Below are 23,575 nucleotides of genomic sequence, written 5' to 3'. Positions count from 1 at the left end.
GATTTTTTGGGGTCCCTGAAGGATTTTTGGGTTTCCCGGGGATTTTCTGGGGTCCCTGGAGGGATTTTGGGGTTCCTGAAGGGATTTTGGGGTCCCTGACGGATTTTTGGGATCCCTGACGGATTTTTGGGTTTCCCGGGGATTTTTTGGGGTTCCTGATGGATTTTTGGGGTTTCTGAAGGGTTTTTGGGTTTCCCGGGGATTTTTTGGGGTTCCTGAAGGGATTTTGGGGTTCCTGCCGGATTTTTGGGGTCCCTGAAGGGATTTTGGGGTTCCTGAAGGATTTTTGGGGTCCCTGACGGATTTTTGGGGTTCCTGAAGGATTTTTGGGGTCCCTGACGGATTTTTGGGGTTCCTGAAGGATTTTTGGGGTTCCTGACGGATTTTTGGGGTTCCTGACGGATTTTTGGGGTCCCTGAAGGGATTTTTGGGGTCCCTGAAGGGATTTTGGGGTTCCTGAAGGGATTTTGGGGTTCCTGAAGGATTTTTGGGGTCCCTGACGGATTTTTGGGGTCCCTGAAGGGATTTTGGGGTTCCTGAAGGATTTTTGGGGTCCCTGACGGATTTTTGGGGTTCCTGGAGGGATTTTGGGGTTCCTGCCGGATTTTTGGGGGTCCCGGGGATTTTGGGGTCCCGGGGGCGGTCCCGGGGTGGGGGCGGGGCCGTTCCCGCCCCTCCCCCCGCCCCGCCCCTCCCCCCCCGGAGCTTTAACGCGGCGGCGGCGGGAGCGGACCCGGGGGGGAACAGGTAGGAGGGGGGGGAGGGGGTCCCCAAATCCCCCCCGAGCCCCCCAAAATCCCCCCGCCCCTCCCCCACCCCCGGGACCCCCCCCCGCCCCTCCCCCCCCGCGGGTTTTGGGGGGGAAGCGGCGGATTTTGGGGGGGGGGAGGGGCGGGGGTCGCTCCTTGGGGGGGGGAGGGGAGGGATGAGCCCCCCCCCCCTCCATCCCCCCCCCAAAATTGGGCAAAAATCGCCGGAATTGGGAAAAAATCCCCGAGCTCGGCGCTGGGAACAGGTGGGTGGGGGGGGGGCGGCGATTCCGCCCGAATTCCCCGAAATTCCCCAAATTTCCCCCAAATTCCCGCGGCTCCCCCCCGCGCTCCCCGGGTTTTCCCCGGATCCCCCCGAATTTCCCTTTGGCGCCCCGAAATTCCCGGATTTTTCCTCGAAATTCTCCATTTTCCCTCGAAATTCCCCATTTTCCCCTCATCCTTTCTCATTTTCCTCCCAAAATTCCCCGTTTTCCCCTCGAAATTTCCCATTTTCCCCTCGAAATTTCCCATTTTCCCCTCGAAATTCCCCATTTTCCCCTCGAAATTCCCCATTTTCCCCCCAAATTCCCCGTTTTCCCCTCGTAATTCCCCATTTCCCCCCCCCCAAAATTTCCCATTTTCCCCCAATATCCCAATTTTCTCCTAATTTTCCCCTCGAAATTCCCCATTTTCTCCCTGAATCTTCCCATTTCCTCCAAAAATTTCTCCTTTCCCCCCCAAAATTCCCCATTTATCCCTCAAATTTCCCCATTTTCCCCCCAATATTTCCCATTTCCCTCCCCAAATTCCCCATTTTTCCTCCAAATTTCCCATTTTCCCTCAAAATTCCGAATTTTCCCCTCAAAATTTCCCCAAATCTCCCCCAGATCTGCTCAAATTTCCCGATTTTCCCCTGATTTCCCCCAGATTCCTCAAAATTCCTTGGATTTCCTCCCAAAATCTCCGAATTTCCCGGAATTTTCCCCAAATTCACGCAAATCTCCCAAATTCCCTTGATCCCCCCCCCAGTTCCCCTGGAATTCCTGAAATTCTCTCCGATTTCCCCCAAATCTCCCAAATTCTCCCAAATTTCTCCTTTTCTCCCCCAAAGGCCCAAAATTCTCCCACATTTTCCCCAAAATTCCCTGAAATTCCCAGAAATTCCCTTGAATTTTCCTCAATTCCCAGAAATCCCCCACATTTGGGCTCGAATTCCCAAAATTCTCCCAAATTTCATCGCTCCTTCCCCCAAATTCCCAGAAATCCCCCCAAATTTCCACATTTTCGCCCAAATTCCTGCAGATTTCCTGAAATCTCCCCCATTCCCCCTCAAAATTCCCAATTTTCCCCTCAAAATTTCCCCAAATCTCCCCCGGATCTGCTCAAATTCCCCAAATTTCCCCACATTCCCCCCAAATTACACCAAATCCTCCAAAATCTCCAAAAATCCTCCCCGGATTTTCCCCGAATTCCTTCAAATCTCCCCCAAATTCCCCAAATTCTCTCGATTCCCACAAATCTCCCCCCGAACCTCCCAAATTCCTGCGGATTTCCCCCCCAAAATTCTGCCCCAAATCCCAGAAATTCCCCCCCAAATTCCCCTTTTCCCCCTCCCCCCGCTGCCAAATCCCCCTCGGAAAACCCGGATTTGTCCTAAATCCCGGATTTTCCCCCAAATCCTCCCAAATCCGCCGGGAAGGAAAAAAAACCACATAAAAATGAAAAAAAAAACTACAAAAATCCGCAGTTTTGAGGGAAAAGGCGGCGGGATTTGGGTCTCGGGAGCTCCGAAAAGGGAATTTGGGGGGGATTTCCCGCGAATTTTGGGGGGATTTCCCGGGAATTTGGGGGAATTTTCCGGGAGTTTGGGGTCGCCCGGCTCCGAGGCTGCCCCGGGGTTGGGAATTTTGGGAATGCGGCGCCTCCGTCCGGGGGAAAACCGCGGAAAATTGGGAAAATCCCGGGAATGAAGGAAAATGCCCCAAAACTGGGGCGAATCCCGAGGGGTTTGGGGAATCCCCGCCGGGACCGGGGCTTAATGGGTTAATTAATGAGGGGCAGCGAGGGGCGTTAATTGGATTAATTGGGGGAGGAGCTGGGACAGGAGTGGGGCAGGGATGGAGCTGGTTCTGATCCGGTTCTGATCTATGGGTCCGGTTCTGATCCGGTTCTGTTCTGTGGGTCCGGTTCTGTTCTATGGGTCCGGTTCTGATCCGTGGGTCCGGTTCTGATCCGTGGGTCCGGTTCTGATCCGGTTCTGTTCTATGGGTCCGGTTCTGATCCGGTTCTGATCCGGTTCTGTTCTATGGGTCCGGTTCTGATCCGTGGGTCCGGTTCTGATCTATGGGTCCGGTTCTGTTCTATGGGTCCGGTTCTGATCCGGTTCTGATCCGGGGCTCCGGTTCTGATCTATGGGTCCGGTTCAGATCCGGTTCTGTTCTGTGGGTCCGGTTCTGATCCGGTTCTGTTCCGTGGGTCCGGTTCTGATCCGTGGGTCCGGTTCTGATCCGTGGGTCCGGTTCTGATCCGGTTCTGATCCGGTTCTGATCCGTGGGTCCGGTTCTGATCCGGTTCTGATCCGGTTCTGATCCGTGGGTCCGGTTCTGATCCGGTTCTGATCCGTGGGTCCGGTTCTGTTCTATGGGTCCGGTTCTGATCCGGTTCTGATCCGGTTCTGATCCGTGGGTCCGGTTCTGATCCGGTTCTGATCCGTGGCGCCGGTTCCCAGCCCAATCCCTGATCCCGTTTCCCCCCTGGGGCTCCTCGTGGGCACCACGGCTGCGCCCCACATCCCAAATTCCCAACCCCACATCCCAAATTCACAATTCCACATCCCAAATTCCCTGCCCCACATCCCGAATTCCCAACCCCACATCCCAAATTCCCAATCCCACATCCCAAATTCCCAATCCCAGATCCCAAATTCCCTGCCCCACATCCCGAATTCCCGATCCCACATCCCAAATTCCCAATCCCACATCCCAAATTCCCAATCACACATCGCAAATTCCCCATCCCAAATTCCCGTTCCCACATCCCAAATTCCCCATCCCAAATTCCCTGCCGCACATCCCAAATTCCCGATCCCACATCCCAAACTCCAGTTCCCCCATCCCAAATTCCCGTTCCCACATCCCAAATTCCCAATCCCCCATCCCAAATTCCCCATCCCACATTCCCAGCCCCACACCTGACCGTCCCCGTCCCCATCCGCAGGCTCCAGGTGGGTGCCATGGCGGCGCCCCACATCCCAAATTCCCAGCCCCACATCCCAAATTCCCAATCCCACATCCCAAACTCCAGTTCCCCCATCCCAAATTCCCGTTCCCACATCCCAAATTCCCAATCCCCCATCCCAAATTCCCCATCCCACATTCCCAGCCCCACACCTGACCGTCCCCGTCTCCATCCCCAGGCTCCAGGTGGGCGCCATGGCGACACCCCACATCCCAAATTCCCCATCCCACATCCCAAATTCCCAGCCCCACATCCCAAATTCCCTGCCCCACATCCCAAACTCCCTGCCCCACACCTGACCATCCCCGTCTCCATCCGCAGGCTCCAGGTGGGTGCCATGGGGGTGCCCCACATCCCAAATTCCCGATCCCAGATCCCAAATTCCCGTTCCCCCATCCCAAATTCCCAGCCCCACATCCCAAATTCCCAGCCCCACATCCCAAATTCCCTGCCCCACATCCCAAACTCCCTGCCCCACACCTGACCATCCCCGTCTCCATCCGCAGGCTCCAGGTGGGTGCCATGGGGGTGCCCCACATCCCAAATTCCCCATCCCACATCCCAAATTCCCAGCCCCACATCCCAAATTCCCCATCCCGAATTCCCGGCCCCACACCTGACCGTCCCCGTCCCCATCCGCAGGCTCCAGGTGGGCGCCATGGCGGCGCCGGGCGCGGCGCTGGCGGCCTGGCTGCTGCTGAGCCCGCGGGGCTGCGCCGCGGCGGCCGACGGCGCCAACGGCACGTGCCGCGGCTTGGCGCGCTGCCAGCCCGGCGTCCTCCTGCCCGTGTGGCAGCCGGACGAGCCGGCGGCCGGCGACAAGGCGGCGCGCGCCATCGTCTACTTCGTGGCCATGATGTACCTGTTCCTGGGCGTGTCCATCATCGCCGACCGCTTCATGGCCTCCATCGAGGTGATCACGTCGCGCGAGAAGGAGATCACCGTCACCAAGGCCAACGGCGAGACCAGCGTGGGCACCGTGCGCATCTGGAACGAGACGGTCTCCAACCTGACGCTGATGGCGCTGGGCTCCTCGGCGCCCGAGATCCTGCTGTCGCTCATCGAGGTGTGCGGGCACCGCTTCCAGGCCGGCGAGCTGGGCCCCGGCACCATCGTGGGCAGCGCCGCCTTCAACATGTTCGTGGTGATCGCCGTGTGCGTCTACGCCATCCCGGCGGGCGAGAGCCGCCGCATCAAGCACCTGCGCGTCTTCTTCGTCACCGCCTCGTGGAGCATCTTCGCCTACATCTGGCTCTACCTGATCCTGGCGGTGATCACGCCGGGCGTGGTGCAGGTGTGGGAGGCCTTCCTGACGCTGCTCTTCTTCCCGGCGTGCGTGGTCTTCGCCTGGGCGGCCGACAAGCGCCTGCTCTTCTACAAGTACGTCTACAAGCGCTACCGCGCCGACCCGCGCAGCGGCATCATCATCGGCGCCGAGGCCGAGCGCCCGCCCAAGGACCCGGAGGCCGACGGCGGCTTCCCGGCGCTGCCCGAGCCCGAGCCCGGCGGCTCGCCCACGCCCGAGGAGAAGGAGCTGGACGAGAGCCGGCGCGAGGTGATCCAGATCCTCAAGGACCTGAAGCAGAAGCACCCCGAGAAGGAGCTGGAGCAGCTGCTGGACGCCGCCAACTACGTGGCGCTGGTGCACCAGCAGAAGAGCCGCGCCTTCTACCGCATCCAGGCCACGCGGCTGATGACCGGCGCCGGCAACGTGCTGAAGAAGCACGCGGCCGAGGCGGCGCGGCGCTCGCCGGCGCCGGCCGGCGAGGAGGACGACGACGAGGAGGAGGACGAGGCGTGCAGCCGCATCTTCTTCGAGCCGTGCCTCTACCACTGCCTGGAGAACTGCGGCTCGGTGACGCTGGCCGTGGCGTGCCAGCAGGGCCTGGGCGCCAACCAGACCTTCTACGTGGACTTCCGCACCGAGGACGGCTCGGCCAAGGCGGGCTCGGACTACGAGTACAGCGAGGGCACGCTGATCTTCAAGCCGGGCGAGACGCGCAAGGAGCTGGCCATCGGCATCATCGACGACGACATCTTCGAGGAGGACGAGCACTTCTTCGTGCGGCTGCTGAACCTGCGCGTGGGCGACGCCGAGGGCATGTTCGAGGCCGACTGCGACGACCGGCCCAAGGGCAAGCTGGTGGCGCCGCTGGTGGCCACGGTGACCATCCTGGACGACGACCACGCCGGCATCTTCGGCTTCCGGGAGCGCTCGGTGCGCGTCAGCGAGTGCCAGGGCCACGTGGAGGTGACGGTGGTGCGCAGCTCCGGCGCCCGCGGCACCGTCATGGTGCCCTTCCGCACCGTGGAGGGGACGGCGCGCGGCGGCGGCGTCGACTACGAGGACGCCAGCGGGGAGCTGGAGTTCCGCAACGACGAGACGGCGTGAGGGCGGCGCGGGAGGGGACGCGGTGGGGCGGGGTGGGTGGAGGTGGAGGAGCAAGGTTGGGTCATGGTTGGGAGGAGGAAGAGGATGATGGATCCATGGATGGATGGATTGATGGAGATGGATGATGATGACGATGGATGGAAGCGGAAGAGCATGGTTGGGTCATGGTTGGGTAGAGATGGAGGAGGAAGAGGATGATGGATGATGGATCCATGGATGCATGGGCAGATGGAGATGGAAGATGACGATGATGATGGATGGAAAAGCAAGGTTGGGTCATTGGTTGGGTGGAGGAGGAAGAGGATGATGGATGATGGATGGAAGAGGAAGAGCAAGGTCGGGTCGTTGGTTGGGTGGAAGTGGAGGAGGAAGAAGGTGGATGATGGATGGATGGCGATGGAAAATGATGATGATGACAGATGGAAGAGGAAGAGCATGGTTGGGTCATGGTTGGGTGGAGGAGGAAGAGGATGATGGATCCATGGATGGATGGAGATGGAAGATGATGATGATGGATGGAAGAGGAAGAGCAAGGTTGGGTCATGGTTGGGTGGAGGTGGAGGAGGAAGAGGATGATGGATTGATGGAGATGGAAGATGATGATGACGATGGATGGAGAATAGATGGATGAATGGAGATGAAGAGGATGGTTTGGTCATGGTTGGGTGGAGATGGAAGAGGAAGAAGGTGGATGATGGATGGATGAAGGTGGAAGATGATGACGATGATGGATGACGATGACATTGGATGATGATGATGATGGTGGCGGATGATGATGGTGACAAAGATGATGAGGATGATGACGACCCTGAGGCCGAAGGTGCCCCCGTGTCCCGCCCCAGGAAGACGCTGAAGGTGAAGATCGTGGACGACGAGGAGTACGAGAAGAAGGAGAACTTCTTCATCGAGCTGGGGACGCCGCGCTGGCTCAAGCGCGGCATCTCGGGTACGGGGACACCAAGGGTGGTGGCACCGAGGGGGTGACACCGAGGTGGTGGCACCACGCGTGGTGGCACCGCGGGCGGGGGTCTCACCACCGTCCCTCCCTCTCCTCTCTCCCCAGCTCTGCTGCTGGCCCAAGGTAGGAGCCTTCGGCCTCGGAGGCGCCCGTGACCGTGGACGTGCCGTGACGTGTATGTCGCCGTGTCCCCCGCGTGTCCTCGTGCCACGGCCTCGTCACGGCCCCGTGAGGTGTCCCCGTCGGCGCCACGCCCGCGGCGTCCCCACGCTCGCCTCACGTCCCCCTTGGTGGCCCCATGTCCTCCTTTGTGTCCCCACGCTCGCCTCACGTCCCCCTTGGTGGCCCCATGTCCCCACGTTTGTGTCACGTCCCCTTTGGTGTCCCCATGGCCCCCATCGGTGTGCCCATGCTTGTGTCACGTCCCCTGTGGTGTCCCCGTGTCCCCACCATGTCCCCACGCCATGTCCCCATGTCCCCACGCTCGTGTCACGTTTCCTTTGGTGGCCATTTAGTGTCCCCATGTCCCCACGCTCGTGTCACGTCCCCCTTGGTGGCCCTTTGGTGTCCCCATGTCCCCACGCTCGTGTCACGTCTCCTTTGGTGGCCATTTAGTGTCCCCATGTCCCCACGCTCGTGTCACGTCTCCTTTGGTGGCCCTTTGGTGTCCCCATGTCCCCACGCTCGTGTCACGTCTCCTTTGGTGGCCATTTAGTGTCCCCATGGCCACGTGCCGTGTCCCCACGCCCACACCATGTCCCCATGTCCCCACCACCGTGTCCCCACCGTGTCCCCATCACATCCCCATTGCGTCTTCATGTCCCCATTGTCCCCACCATGTCCCCATGTCCCACCACCGTGTCCCCATCATGTCCCCACGTGTCTCCATCGTGTCCCCACGTGTCCCCGCGTGTCCCCACGTCTCCATCATGTCCCCACATGTCTCCATCATGTCCCCACGTGTCCCCGCGTGTCCCCGCGTGTCTCCATCATGTCCCCATCATGTCCCCATGTGTCCCCACGTGTCCCCATCATGTCCCCACGTGTCCCCACGTGTCCCCGCGTGTCCCCGCGTGTCTCCATCATGTCCCCATCATGTCCCCATGTGTCCCCACGTGTCTCCATCATGTCCCCACGTGTCCCCACGTGTGCCCGCGTGTCCCGCGCAGGGGACGCCGAGCGGCAGCTCTCGGCCGAGGAGGAGGAGGCGCGCCGCATCGCCGACATGGGCAAGCCGGTGCTGGGCGACAACCGGCGCCTCGAGGTGGTCATCGAGGAGTCCTACGACTTCAAGGTGACCCTGGGGACACCCTGGGGACACCCTGGGGACGCCCCCGGGGACGCCCTGACCCCGGCGTGTCCCCCACGTCCCCAGAACACGGTGGACAAGCTGATGAAGAAAACCAACCTGGCCACCGTCATCGGCACGCACTCGTGGCGCGAGCAGTTCCTGGAGGCCATCACCGTCAGCGCAGGTGGCCCCGAGGGTCCCCGAGTGTCCCCAGGATGTTCTCAGGGTCCCCAAGGTGTCCCCAGGGTCCCCAAGGTCCTCTCGGGGTCTTCCCACCTTATCCAGTGTCCACAATGTCCAACCTTTGGGTGCCACCACCCTGATGACCCCAACCTTGGTGGTTCCACCACTCTGGTGATCCCAACCCTGGTGGTTCCACCACCACCGTGACCCCAACCTTGGTTCCACCACCAGCGTGACTCCAACCTTGGTGGTTCCACCACCTTGGCGATCCCAACCTTGGTGGTGCCATCACCCTGGTGATCCCAACCCTGGTGGTTCCACCACCTTGGTGACCCCAACCTTGGTTCCACCACCTTGGTGATCCCAACCTTGGTGGTGCCATCACCCTGGTGATCCCAACCCTGGTGGTTCCACCACCACCGTGACCCCAACCTTGGTTCCACCACCCTGGTGACCCCAACCCTGGTGCCACCCCCCTGGTGACCCCAACTCTGGTGCCACCACCCTGGTGACCCCAACCCTGGTGGTTCCACCACCACCGTGACCCCAACCTTGGTTCCACCACCCTGGTGACCCCAACCCTGGTGCCACCCCCCTGGTGACCCCAATGCCACCACTCTGGTGACCCAGATGCCACCACCCTGGTGACCCCAACCTTGGTTCCACCACCCTGGTGACCCAGCCCTGGTGGTTCCACCCCCCTGGTGACCCCAATGCCACCCCCCTGGTGGTTCTACCCCCCTGGTGCCGCCCCGCAGGTGACGAGGACGAGGACGACGAGGGCCGCGAGGAGCGGCTGCCGTCGTGCTTCGACTACGTCATGCACTTCCTGACGGTCTTCTGGAAGGTTCTGTTCGCCTGCGTGCCGCCCACGGCGCTGCTGGGGGGCTGGGCGGCCTTCGGCGTCTCCATCCTCCTCCTCGCGCTGCTCACCGCCCTCATCGGCGACCTGGCCGCGCACTTCGGCTGCACCCTCGGCCTCAAGGACTCGGTCAACGCCGTCGTCTTCGTCGCGCTCGGCACCTCCATCCCTGGTGAGGGGCCTTGGGGACACCGCGGGGACCTTGGGGACACCACGGGGACCTTGGGGACACCGCGGGGACCTTGGGGACACCACGGGGACCTTGGGGACATTATGGGGACAAAGGGGTGGGACAAGGGACAGGAACCCAAGGACTCGGTCAACGCCATCGTCTTTGTTGCGCTCGGCACCTCCATCCCTGGTGAGGGACCTTGGGGACACCACGGGGACCTTGGGGACATCATGGAGACATTGACTCCATTGGGGACACCACGGGGACCTTGGGGACATCACGGGGACCTTGGGGACACCATGGGGACCTTGGGGACATCGGTGATGTCATGGGGACAAAGGGGTCCCCAATGGAGTCAATGTCCCCGTGATGTCCCCAGTGTCCTCCTGACCTCCCAATGTCCCCAACACCTCCAATATCCCAAATGTCCCCAATGTCCCCAAATGCCACCAATGTCCCCTGACGTCCCCCAATGTCCCCAACACCCCCAATGTCCCCAAATGCCACCAATGTCCCCAATGTCCCCAACGTCCCCAATGTCTCCAACACCCCCAACCACCCCCAATATCTCCAATGTCCCAAATGTTCCCAATGTCCCTGACATCCCCAATGTCCCAAATGTCCCCAGCATCCCCAATATCTCCAATGTCCCCAATATCTCCAATGTCCCCAATGTTCCTAATGTCCCTGAAGTTCCCAACATCCCCAACACCCCCAATATCTCCAATCTCCCCAACGTCTCCGACATCCCCAACGTCCCCAACGTCCCCGATGTCCCCAATGTCTCCAACACCCCCAACATCTCCAATGTCCCCGATGTCCCCAATGTCTCCAACACCCCCAACATCTCCAATGTCCCCGATGTCCCCAATGTCCCCAACGTCCCCAATATCTCCAATGTCCCCAATGTTCCTAATGTCCCTGATGTCCCCAATATCTCCAATGTCCCCAATGTCCCTGACATCCCCAATGTCCCAACACCCCCAATATCTCCAATGTCCCCAATGCCCCAATGCCCCAATGCCCCCAATGTCCCCAACATCCCCAAAGTCCCTAACGTCCCCAACACCCCCAACGTCCCCAATACCCCCAATATCTCCAATCTTCCCAATGTCCCCAACGTCCCCGACGTCCCAGCGTCCCCAACGTCCCCGATATCTCCAATGTCCCCAATGTTCCTAATGTCCCCGACGTCCCCGATATCTCCAATGTCCCCAATGTTCCTAATGTCCCCGACGTCCCCGATATCTCCAATGTTCCCTGATGCCACCAACGTCCCCAATATCTCCAGTGTCCCCCAATGTCCCCAATGTCCCCAATGTCCCCGATGTCCCCAACGTCCCCGATATCCCCAATGTTCCCTGATGCCACCAACATCCCCAATATCTCCAGTGTCCCCCAATGTCCCCAATGTCCCCGATATCCCCAACGTCCCCGATACCCCCAATGTCCCTGATGCCACCAACGTCCCCAATATCTCCAGTGTCCCCCAATGTCCCCAATGTTCCTAATGTCCCCGATATCCCCAACGTCCCCGATACCCCCAATGTCCCTGATGCCACCAACGTCCCCGCTGTCCCCACCCCGTGTGGCCCGCAGACACCTTCGCCAGCCGCGTGGCCGCTCTGCAGGACCCATGCGCCGACGCCTCCATCGGCAACGTCACCGGCTCCAACGCCGTCAACGTCTTCCTGGGGCTGGGGCTGGCCTGGTCGGTGGCCGCCGTCTACTGGGCGGCGCAGGGCCGGGCGTTCCGCGTGCCGCCGGGCACGCTGGCCTTCCCCGTCACGCTCTTCACCATCTTCGCCTTCCTCGCCATCGGCGTGCTGCTGTGGCGGCGCCGCGCGCCCATCGGCGGCGAGCTGGGGGGGCCCCGCGCCCCCAAAATCCTGACGGCCGCGCTCTTCCTGCTGCTCTGGCTGCTCTACGTGGTGTTCGCCAGCCTGGAGGCCTACTGCCACATCCAGGGCTTTTAACTGGGCGAACTGGGAGCACTGGGAGCACTGGGAGGGACTGGGAGGGACTGGGAGGGAACTGGGAGGGACTGGGATCGGACTGGGAGGGACTGGGAGGGACTGGGATCACTGGGAGGGACTGGGAGGGAACTGGGATCAGACTGGGAGGGACTGGGAGGGAACTGGGATCAGACTGGGAGGGACTGGGATCGGACTGGGAGGGACTGGGATCAGACTGGGAGGGACTGGGAGGCTACTGCCACATCCAGGGCTTCTGACCGGGGAAACTGGGCAAACTGGGAGGGACTGGGAGGGACTGGGAGGGAACTGGGGGGAACTGGGAGCACTGGGAGGGACTGGGAGCACTGGGAGGGAACTGGGAGGGACTGGGAGCCTACTGCCACATCCAGGGCTTCTGACCGGGGAAACTGGGCAAACTGGGAGCACTGGGAGGGAACTGGGAGGGAACTGGGAGGGAACTGGGAGGGACTGGGAGGGACTACTGCCACATCCAGGGCTTCTGACTGGGGAAACTGGGAGCACTGGGAGGGACTGGGAGGGACTGGGAGCCTACTGCCACATCCAGGGGCTCTAACTGGGAATACTGGGAGCACTGGGAGGGAACTGGGATCAGACTGGGACCAAAGTGGGATCAGAATGGGACCAAACTGGGACAAACTGGGATCAGACTGGGATCACTGGGATCAAACTGGGACCAAACTAGGACCAAACTGGGATCAAACTGGGACCAAACTGGGATCAGACTGGGACCAAACTGGGATCACACTGGGATCAAACTGGGACCAAACTGGGATCAGACTGGGATCAAACTGGGACCAAACTGGGATCAGACTGGGATCAAACTGGGACCAAACTGGGACCAAACTGGGATCGAACTGGGAGCACTGGGACGGGAACGCCTCCCTGGGGTTCCCCCTTGCCCCTCCCCCACCCCAGGGACCCTTGGGCCGCCTCAGGGACCCCCCGAAATCCTTCAGGGACCCCCAAAATCTACCCCAGGGACCCCAAATTCCCTCAAGGACCCCAAATCCCCCCCAGGGACCCCAAAATTCCTTCGAGGACCCCAAAATCCCCCCCAGCGACCCCAAATTCCTTCAAGGGACCCCAAATCCCCCCCAAGGGACCCCAAAATACCCCAAGAGACCCCAAAATTCCTTCAGGGGACCCCCCCCCCCCCCCCGGGGTCGTTTCTTATCTCGCAGCGTTTTCTAAGCGGGGGAGGGGCGCGGTGGGGGAGGGGCGCGGTGGGGAGGGGGATGGGGGAGGGGCGCCCCCGAAAAACCAAAACAAACCCCCCCAAAAAATAAAAAAAAAAAACAAAAAAACCCCCCAAAATTAAAAATAAAAAAAATAAAATAAAATAAAAAAACACTAAAAAACCCCCAAACTCGGCCCCGGCTGTGAGTGAGAGCCAGGTGACCCTCCCGTGACGTCACGCACCGAAATGACGTCACGACCTCAGCCTCGCCAAGAGTGACGTCACTCCCGAGGCCCCGCCCCCTTTCCTCTGGCCGCTTTTACGTCGCCAAGGAAGCGGCTGCCGCAAAGCGCGGCCGTCACCATGGCAACCGCCCCGAAAATGCCCCAAATCCGCCCGGGGAGCCCCAAAATCAGCTCGGGGAGCCCCAGGCCGGTCCAGGGACCCCAAAATCAGCCCAAGGACCCCCAAATCAGTCCAGGGAGCCCAAAATCACCTCAGGGATCCCAAAATCACCTCGGCGAGCCCAGAATCACCTCGGGGAGCCCAGAATCACCTCAGGGATTCCAAAATCACCTCGGGGAGCCCAGAATCAGCTCGGGGAGCCCAGAATCAGCTCGGGGAGCCCAGAATCACCTCAGGGATTCCAAAATCACCTCGGGGAGCCCAGAATCAGCTCGGGGAGCCCAGAATCAGCTCGGGGAGCCCAGAATCAGCTCAGGGATCCCAAAATCACCTCGGCGAGCCCAGAATCACCTCGGGGAGCCCAGAATCAGCTCGGGGAGCCCAAAATCAGCTCGGGGAGCCCAGAATCAGCTCGGGGAGCCCAAAATCAGCTCGGGGAGCCCAGAATCAGCTCGGGGAGCCCAAAATCAGCTCGGGGAGCCCAGAATCACCTCGGCGAGCCCAGAATCAGCTCGGCGAGCCCAGAATCACCTCAGGGAGCCCAGAATCAGCTCGGGGAGCCCAGAATCAGCTCGGGGAGCCCAAAATCAGCTCGGGGAGCCCAGAATCACCTCGGCGAGCCCAGAATCAGCTCGGCGAGCCCAGAATCACCTCAGGGAGCCCAGAATCAGCTCGGGGAGCCCAGAATCAGCTCGGCGAGCCCAGAATCAGCTCGGGGAGCCCAGAATCAGCTCGGGGAGCCCAGAATCAGCTCGGGGAGCCCAGAATCACCTCAGGGAGCCCAGAATCAGCTCGGCGAGCCCAGAATCAGCTCGGGGAGCCCAAAATCAGCTCGGGGAGCTCAGAATCACCTCGGGGAGCCCAAAATCAGCTCGGGGAGCCCAAAATCAGCTCGGGGAGCCCAGAATCAGCTCGGCGAGCCCAGAATCAGCTCGGCGAGCCCAGAATCACCTCAGGGAGCCCAGAATCAGCTCGGCGAGCCCAGAATCAGCTCGGGGAGCCCAAAATCAGCTCGGGGAGCCCAGAATCAGCTCGGCGAGCCCAGAATCAGCTCGGGGAGCCCAAAATCAGCTCGGGGAGCCCAGAATCAGCTCGGCGAGCCCAGAATCAGCTCGGGGAGCCCAAAATCAGCTCGGGGAGCCCAAAATCAGCTCGGCGAGCCCAGAATCAGCTCGGCGAGCCCAGAATCAGCTCGGCGAGCCCAGAATCAGCTCGGGGAGCCCAGAATCAGCTCGGCGAGCCCAGAATCAGCTCGGGGAGCCCAGAATCACCTCGGGGAGCCCAAAATCAGCTCGGCGAGCCCAGAATCACCTCGGGGAGCCCAGAATCACCTCGGCGAGCCCAGAATCAGCTCGGGGAGCCCAGAATCAGCTCGGGGAGCCCAAAATCAGCTCGGGGAGCTCAGAATCACCTCGGGGAGCCCAAAATCAGCTCGGGGAGCCCAAAATCAGCTCGGGGAGCCCAGAATCAGCTCGGCGAGCCCAGAATCAGCTCGGCGAGCCCAGAATCACCTCAGGGAGCCCAGAATCAGCTCGGCGAGCCCAGAATCAGCTCGGGGAGCCCAAAATCAGCTCGGGGAGCCCAGAATCAGCTCGGCGAGCCCAGAATCAGCTCGGGGAGCCCAAAATCAGCTCGGGGAGCCCAAAATCAGCTCGGCGAGCCCAGAATCAGCTCGGCGAGCCCAGAATCAGCTCGGGGAGCCCAGAATCACCTCGGCGAGCCCAGAATCACCCTGGGGAGTCCAAGACTGAACCTGGGGGCACCCGAATCCCCCTGGGGACCCCCAAACCCGCCCTGGGACCCCCAAAATCCGCGGCGCCGCCTCCGAGGGGAGCGCTGCCGTAAAGCGCCGCCGCCGCGAGGCGCTCGTTGCCATGGTGACCGCCGCGTCCCCACGGAACGCGCCCGCCCGGCAGGGCCGTAAAGCGCGACGCCGTAAAACGCGCGGGGCTCGGGGGGGGAGACGCGGCCGTTCCCACGGCAACGCGGGCGGGGCGCTGCCGTAAAGCGCGGCGGAGGCCGTAAAGCGCGCCGGGGTCGCGTTGCGCGCAGTCATGGCGGTGCCGAACGGGGCCGGGGCCGGGCCGGGCCCGGCGGGGACCGGGACGGGCCCGGGGGGACCCGGCGGAGGCCTCCGGGCCGCGGCCGGCCTCTACGAGCAGCTCAAGGGCGAGTGGGGCCGCAAGAGCCCCAACCTGGCCAAGTGCGGGGAGGCGCTGGGCAGGCTGAAGGTGAGCGGGGTGAGGGGCTTGGGGGGTCTGGGGGGAATTGGGGGAGTTTAGGGGGGTTTGGGGGGAAATTGGGGGAGTTTTGGGGGGCTTGGGGGAAATTGGGGGAGTTTTGGGGGGATTTAGGGGGAGTTTTGGGGGGTTTGGGGGGAATTGGGGCAGGCTTGGGGGGTTTGAGGGGATTTAGGGGGAGTTTTGGGGGGTTTGGGGGGATTTGAGGGGATTTGGGGGGTTTGGGGGGAAATTGGGGGAGTTTTGGGGGGATTTAGGGGGAGTTTTGGGGGGCTTGGGGGGATTTAGGGGGAGTTTTGGGGGGTTTGGGGGAAATTGGGGGAGTGTTGGGGGTTTGGGGGGAAATTGGGGGAGTTTTGGGGGGTTTGAGGGGATTTAGGGGGAGTTTTGGGGGGTTTGAGGGGAAATTGGGGGAGTTTTGGGGGGTTTGAGGGGATTTGGGGGAGTTTGGGGGGGTTTGGGGGGGTGTGAGGGGATTTGGGGGGTTTGAGGGGATTTAGGAGGGTTTGACGGGAAATTTGGAGAGTTTTGGGGGATTTAGGGGGAGATTTGGGGGGTTTGAGGGGAAATTGGGGGAGTTTTGGGGGGTGTGAGGGGATTTGGGGGGAGTTTGGGGGGGTTTGGGGGGCTTGGGGGGTTTGGGGGAAATTGGGGGAGTTTGGGGGGCTTGGGGGAAATTGGGGGAGTTTGGGGGGGTGTGAGGGGATTTGGGGGGTTTGAGGGGATTATGGGGGAGTTTGGGGGGGTTTGAGGGGATTTAGGGGGGATTTGGGGCTTTGAGGGGAAATTGGAGGATTTTGGGGGGATTTAGGGGATGTTTGAGGGGAAATTGGAGGGATTTGGGGGGTTGGAGGGGATTTAGGGGGGATTTGGGGGGTTTGAGGGGAAATTGGGGGAGTTTTATGGGGTGTGAGGGGATTTGGGGGGAGTTTGGGGGGGTTTGGGGGGGTGTGAGGGGATTTGGGGGGTTTGAGGGGAAATTGGGGGAGTTTTGGGGGGTTTGAGGGGGTTTTGTGGGGGTTGAGGGGATTTTGGGAGAGTTCGGGGGGATTTAGGGAGGATTTGGGGCTTTGAGGGGAAATTTGAGCCTTTTTTGGGGGGTTTGAGGGGAAATTGGAGGGATTTGGGGGGGTTTGAGGGGATTTTGGGGGATTTGGGGCTTTGGGGGGAAATTAGAGGATTTGGGGGGGCTTTGAGGGGATTTGGGGGGATTTAGGGGGAGTTTTGGAGGGTTTGGGGGAGTTTTTAGGGGATTGGGGGGGTTTGAGGGGAATTTGGGGGGGATTTAGGGGGGCTTAGGGGGTTTGGGGGGATTTAGGGGGAGTTTTGGAGGGTTTGGGGGAGGTTTGAGGGAGTTTTGGGGTGATCAGGAGGTTTTGGGGGGATTTGGGGGATTTTTGGGGGTCTGGGGGACCCCCGGCTTTGGGGGAATTAAGGCAGAATTTTGGGGTGGCTGGGGGGGGTTCCCGGATTTTGGGGATTTTTGGGGTGTCCCAACCCCCCTCCCCCCCCCCCCCTTTGTGTCATTTCCTGTCAACACCAATTAACGCCGAGCCGTTAATTAACTCTGAGTCATCAATTAGCACCAAACCTTTAGTGGAGGGGGTGGGTTGGGGCTGGGGGGAGCACTGAGACCCCCCCAGGATCCCCCAAATTCCTCAGGGACCCCCCAAAATCCCCCCAGGTGGCTCTGCTGGACCTGAACTTCCTCCCCACCTCCGGCTCGGCCATGACCAAGCAGCAGCTGATCCTGGCCCGTGAGTGCCCCAAAATCCCCCAAAAACACCCCAAAAATCCCCCCAAACACCCTAAATGCACCCTTCAAAATCCCCCAAAACCACCCCAAAAATCCCCCCCAAACACGCTAAAAACACTCCCCAAAATCCCCCCAAAAATCCCTCAAAACACCCCAAAAATCCCCCCCAATCACCCTCAAAATTCCTCCAAAAATTTCCCTAAAAATTCCCAAAAACACCCCAAAAATCCCCCCAAACACCCTAGAAACACCCCCCAAACACGCTAAAAACACTCCCAAAAATCCCCCTCAATCACCCTAAAAACACTCCCCAAAATCCCCCCAAAAATCCTCCAAAATCCCCCCAAAAATCCCCCCCAAACACCCTAAAAATCCCCCCAAAAATATGCCAAAAATCCCCTCAAAAATCTACCTAAAACACCCCAAAAATCCCCCCAAAATCACCTCCAAAATTCCCCAAAATCCTCCCAAAAATCTCCCCAAAAACCTCCTCAAAAATTCCCCAAAACCGCCTCAAAATCCCCTCAAAAATCCCCCAAAAACATTCCAAAATTTCCCCAAAAGTTCCCCAAAATCCCCCCAAAAATTCTCAAAAATTGGCTCAGACTTTCTAGGAGATTTTCCTCAAATCTGACTCCAAATCCCCCAAATTCAACCCAAGATCCTTAAAAAAACAACCTAAAATGCCCCAAATCCATCCCAAATTCCTCAAATTCACTCAAAAATTCCCCAAACCCGACAAAAAAATCCCCCAAATTCAGCCCAAATCTGCCTAAATTCCCCCGAATCCAACAAAAATCCCCCAAATTCTGCCCCAAATCCCTCAAATCTGATCCAAATCTATCCCAAATCCCTCCCAGACCTTTCCCAAACCCCAAATTCCCATTTTTGGGTTTTTTTCCCCCATTTATAGGGGATATTTTGGAGATTGGAGCCCAGTGGAGCATCCTCAGGAAGGACATTCCCATTTTTATGGGATTTTTGCCCATTTTTGCCCATTTTCAGGGGATATTTTGGAGATTGGGGCCCAGTGGAGCAATCTCAGGAAGGACATTCCCATTTTTATGGGATTTTTGCCCATTTTTGCCCATTTTTTCCTGTTTTCAGGGGATATTTTAGAGATTGGGGCCCAGTGGAGCATCCTCAGGAAGGACATTCCCATTTTTATGGGATTTTTGCCCGTTTTTTCCCGTTTTCAGGGGATATTTTGGAGATTGGGGCCCAGTGGAGCATCCTCAGGAAGGACATTCCCATTTTTATGGGATTTTTGCCCATTTTTGCCCGTTTTCAGGGGATATTTTGGAGATTGGGGCCCAGTGGAGCATCCTCAGGAAGGACATTCCCATTTTTATGGGATTTTTGCCCATTTTTGCCCATTTTCAGGGGATATTTTGGAGATTGGGGCCCAGTGGAGCATCCTCAGGAAGGACATTCCCATTTTTATGGGATTTTTGCCCATTTTTGCCCATTTTTGCCCATTTTTGCCCATTTTCAGGGGATATTTTGGAGATTGGGGCCCAGTGGAGCATCCTCAGGAAGGACATTCCCTCCTTCGAGCGTTACATGGCCCAGCTCAAGTGCTACTACTTCGACTACAAGTGGGTCTGGGGGGTTTTGGGGCGATTTAAGGGGGTTTTGGGGGAGATCTGGGGGAGTTTTGAGAGGTTCTGGGGGATTTGGGGGGTTTGGGGGGTCTGGGGGATCTGGGTTAGGCTTTGGGGGGCTCTGGGTAACAGTTTGGGGGGATTTTGGGGGTCTGGGTGGATCTGGGTTGGGCTTTGGGGGTCTTTGGGGTGGTTTTTGGGGGTCTGGGGGGATCTGGGTTAGGGTTTGGGGGACTCAGGGTGGATTTTGGGGTGCACAGAACCCCTCAGAACATTCTAGAACCTCTCAGAACGTTCTAGAACCCCTCAGAACCTTCTGGAACCCCTCAGGGAGGAGCTGCCCGAGTCGGCGTCGCGGCACCAGCTGCTGGGGCTGAACCTGCTGGGGGGTTTGGGGGGATTTGGGGGTCTCAGGGGGGATTTGGGGGGCTCAGGGTGGATTTTGGGGTGCACAGAACCCCTCAGAACGTTCTAGAACCCCTCAGAACCTTCTGGAACCCCTCAGGGAGGAGCTGCCCGAGTTGGCGTCGTGGCACCAGCTGCTGGGGCTGAACCTGCTGGGGGGTTTGGGGGGATTTGGGGGTCTCAGGGTGGATTTTGGGGTGCACAGAACCCCTCAGAACGTTCTAGAACCCCTCAGAACGTTCTGGAACCCTCAGGGAGGAGCTGCCCGAGTCGGCGTCGCGGCACCAGCTGCTGGGGCTGAACCTGCTGGGGGGTTTGGGTGAATTTGGGGGTCTCAGGGTGGATTTTGGGGTGCACAGAACCCCTCAGAACGTTCTGGAACCCTCAGGGAGGAGCTGCCCGAGTCGGCGTCGCGGCACCAGCTGCTGGGGCTGAACCTGCTGGGGGGTTTGGGGGGATTTGGGGGGCTCAGGGTGGATTTTGGGGTGCACAGAACCCCTCAGAACGTTCTAGAACCCCTCAGAATGTTCTGGAACCCTCAGGGAGGAGCTGCCCGAGTCGGCGTCGCGGCACCAGCTGCTGGGGCTGAACCTGCTGTTCCTGCTGTCCCAGAACCGCGTGGCCGAGTTCCACACGGAGCTGGAGCGGCTCCCGGCGCCCGACATCCAGGGAAACCTCTTCATCCGGCACCCCGTGTCCCTGGAGCAGGTCTGGGGGAATTTATGGGATTTTGGGGTGATTTATGGGGATTTGGGATCAGGGGAACCTCTTCATCCGGCACCCCGTGTCCCTGGAGCAGGTCTGGGGGAATTTATGGGATTTTGGGGTGATTTATGGGGAATTTGGGATCAGGGGAACCTCTTCATCCGGCACCCTGTGTCCCTGGAGCAGGTCTGGGGGATTTGGGGGTGATTTATGGGGATTTTGTAGTCATTTATGGGATTTTTGTGGTCATTTATGGGGTTTTGGGGGGATTTGTGGTGATTTGTGGGATTTTTGGGGTTATTTATCCGGTTTTTTGTCCCCAGTACCTGATGGAGGGCAGCTACAACAAAGTGTTCCTGGCCAAGGGCAACATCCCAGCAGAGAGCTACACCTTCTTCATCGACATCCTGCTGGACACCATCCGGTCAGGCAGCCCAAAATCCCCCAAAATCACCCCAAAATCCATCCAAAATTCCCCTGGAACCCAAAAACCCCAAATCCCCCCTGAAATATCCCCAAAACTGCCCCAAAACCACCCCAAACCCCTCACTGGGCAGAGCTAACCCTTCTTCATCGACATCCTGCTGGACACCATCCGGTCAGGCAGCCCAAAATCCTCCCAAATCACCCCAAAATCCATCCAAAATCACCCCAAAATCCCCTCTGACCCACAAACTCCCCTAAAATCCCCTCAAAACCCCACAAAATCCCCTAAACCCCCCTCAGACCCCCAATTTTGCCCTCAAACTCCCCAAAATCACCCTGAACCCCCCCTGAAATCCCCAAAAAATCCCCCAATTTCCCTCTCAAACTCCTCAATATGCCCCCGAAACCCCCCAAAATCCCCCAAATCCCCCTGAGACCCCCAAAATCCCCCGCCAGGGATGAGATCGCGGGCTGCAAACCCCCCAAAAACCCCTGATAATGCCCCAAAAATCCCCCAAAATCCCCCTAAAATCCCCCTGAGACCCCCCAAAATCCCCCTAAAATCCCAAAATTGCCCTAAAATGCCCCAGAATTCCCTCCCAGGGACGAGATCGCAGGCTGCAAACCCCCCAAAAATCCCCTGATTATGCCCCAAAAATCCCCCTAAAATTCCCCAAAATCCCCCTAAAATCCCCCGAAATCCCCCTGAGACCCCCCAAAATCCCCCTGAAATCCCGAAATTGCCCTAAAATGCCCCCAAATCCCCCAGGGACGAGATCGCGGGCTGCATCGAGGCCGCCTACGAGCGGATCCTGTTCCCCGAGGCGGCGCGGATCCTCTTCTTCAGCTCGCCCCGCAAGATGACCGACTACGCCAAGAAGGTACGGGGCACCCCAGAAACGGCCTGAAACACCCCAAAATCGGCCGGAAACACCCCAAAATTGGGTAGAAACACCCCAAAATCGGTCAGAAACACCCCAAAATCGATCAGAAATGCTTCAAAAACGGGCAGAAATGCCCCAAAAATGGTCAGAAATGCCCCAAAAACGGGCAGAAATGCCCCAAAAATGGTTAGAATCACCCCAAAAACGGGCAGAAATGCCCCAAAATTGGTCTAAAACACCCCAAAATCAGTCTGAAACACCCCAAAACGGTGTGAAACACCCAGAAATACCCCAAAACACTCCGAAAGCCCCCAAATCCCCTCTAAAACCCCCAAAATTCCCCCTAAACCCCTCAATACCCACCCCAAATTCCCTAAATCCTCCTCCAATCCCCCAATCCCCCCAATACCCACCCCAAACCCCCTAAATTCTCCCCAAACCCCCTTTGACCCCCTCCAATCCCCCCAAACCCCCCAATATCCACCCCAAACCCCTTCCAATCCCCCAAAATCCCCCCAATATTTACCCAAAACCCACCCTAAATCCCCTCCAAACCCCCAAAATCCCCCCTAAACCACCCAATACCCACCCCAAATCCCCCAAATTCCCCAAACCCCCCTCCAATCCCCCAAAATCCCCCCAATACCCACCCCAAAGCCCCCTAAATTCTCCCCAAACCTCTTTAAATCCTCCCTAAACCACCCAATACCCCCCCCAAATTCCCCAAACCCTTCTCCAATCCCCCAAAATCCCCCCATAACCCCTCAATACCCACCTCAAATTCCCTAAACCCCCCAAAATCCCCCCATAACCCCTCAATACCCACCTCAAATTCCCTAAACCCCCCAAAATCCCCCCATAACCCCTCAATACCCACCTCAAATTCCCTAAACCCCCCAAAATCCCCCCATAACCCCTCAATACCCACCTCAAATTCCCTAAACCCCCCAAAATCCCCCCTAAACCCCCCAATACCCACCCCAAACCCCTCAATACCCACCCCAAACCCATTTTCATCCCTTTTTTTCCCCTTTTCTCCCCCAGCGGGGCTGGGTGCTGGGTCCCTCCAACTATTACAGTTTTGGGGGGCGGCAGCAGAAAGCCGAGGACCCCCCGATCCCCTCGACGGAGCTGGCCACGCAGGTGATCGAGTACGCCCGGCAGCTGGAGATGATCGTCTGAAACACAACAAATTCCTCCTTTTCCTCTTTATTCCCATTTTTTCCACCTTTTTTTTTGTGTTTTTCCCGCCTTTTTCTGTCCTTTTTTCCGTGTTTTTTGGCCGTTTCCAACGTTTAAAGTGGTTTATTTTGTTTTTTTTTTTTCGGATGGAACCCCATCCAAAACTGTTCGAAGATTATTCAGTTCCCCACATTAAGACCCCACTCCAAAATCTCCCCAAATCCCGTTCGTTCTCCTTATTTCTCTTATTTTATTGCGTTTTTGGGGGTTGAAATGGCTTTTTAGGGGCGGTTAAATGTTTAAAAGGGGTTTTGGGGGGCGTTGATGCTCTCTGACACCCCCGAAATCCTCATTTATTCCCATTTTCTCTTCCAATTGGTTGCATTTTTGGGGGATTCTCGATGTGGGAGCCCCAAACCCCCCTCAGACCACCCCAAATCCCCCTTTTAGCTCCCATTTCCCCATTTCTGGCAGTTTAACGACCTCAAAGGTTTTTTTGTGGGGGGGTTTGATGAAACCCCCCCCCCCCATTCCCCTCACCCCCTTTTTGGGCAGAACCGGGGGGGGGCTGAGCCCCTTCCCCAAAATATGAACCCCAAGATGTTGTTCAATAAAGTGCTGGAGCCGGAGGGAGGCGGTTTGGGGCATTTTTGGGACATTTTGGGTCATTTTGGGGCCGTTTCGTTCCTTGGGGGGCTCCGGGACCCCCGAATTCCCCTCACGACGAAGCCCCGCCCCCTCTCTCCTGATTGGCTGAGAAACCCGCGCCTCGCGCTGATTGGTCGAGGCGCGCCCCAGCAAAAAAAGGCGCGCAGATGTGACCGGCGCGTATGAAAGGGCGGAGATGATTGGGTGGCGAACGGCGGGAATGAGAGGAGAGCGGTGATTGGTTGGAGACGGGGGTGTGTAGCCAATGAGCGTGGAAGGGGGCGGGGTTGGGGTGAGGT

At 58.7% G+C, this 23,575-nt stretch overlaps 2 protein-coding genes across 2 annotated transcripts; both read left to right on the top strand.

Annotated features, from left to right (window-relative positions):
- Positions 1 to 701: 701 nt before the first annotated feature.
- On the top strand, positions 702 to 13,210 carry SLC8A2 (solute carrier family 8 member A2). Its single transcript, XM_077789184.2, has 8 exons — positions 702 to 747; positions 4,632 to 6,377; positions 7,224 to 7,327; positions 7,445 to 7,462; positions 8,509 to 8,633; positions 8,715 to 8,814; positions 9,572 to 9,847; positions 11,447 to 13,210. The coding sequence occupies exons 2-8, from the start codon at positions 4,648 to 4,650 to the stop codon at positions 11,821 to 11,823; spliced, it is 2,730 nt and encodes a 909-aa protein (XP_077645310.2). The 5' UTR covers positions 702 to 747; positions 4,632 to 4,647; the 3' UTR covers positions 11,824 to 13,210.
- Positions 13,211 to 15,454: 2,244 nt separating this feature from the next.
- Positions 15,455 to 23,257, top strand: PSMD8 (proteasome 26S subunit, non-ATPase 8). The gene is made up of 7 exons (XM_085564835.1): positions 15,455 to 15,657; positions 17,351 to 17,423; positions 18,918 to 19,020; positions 19,974 to 20,139; positions 20,460 to 20,560; positions 21,332 to 21,443; positions 22,491 to 23,257. Exons 1-7 carry the CDS (start codon positions 15,481 to 15,483, stop codon positions 22,626 to 22,628), a joined length of 870 nt encoding a protein of 289 aa, XP_085420961.1. The 5' UTR covers positions 15,455 to 15,480; the 3' UTR covers positions 22,629 to 23,257.
- The last annotated feature ends 318 nt before the right edge of the window (positions 23,258 to 23,575 follow it).

This window comes from Lonchura striata, chromosome 34 (genome assembly GCF_050655825.1).
Source record: "Lonchura striata isolate lonStrDom1 chromosome 34, ASM5065582v1, whole genome shotgun sequence".
NCBI classification, from domain to species: Eukaryota; Metazoa; Chordata; class Aves; order Passeriformes; family Estrildidae; genus Lonchura; species Lonchura striata.
This window is presented reverse-complemented; position numbering and strand designations above follow the sequence as displayed.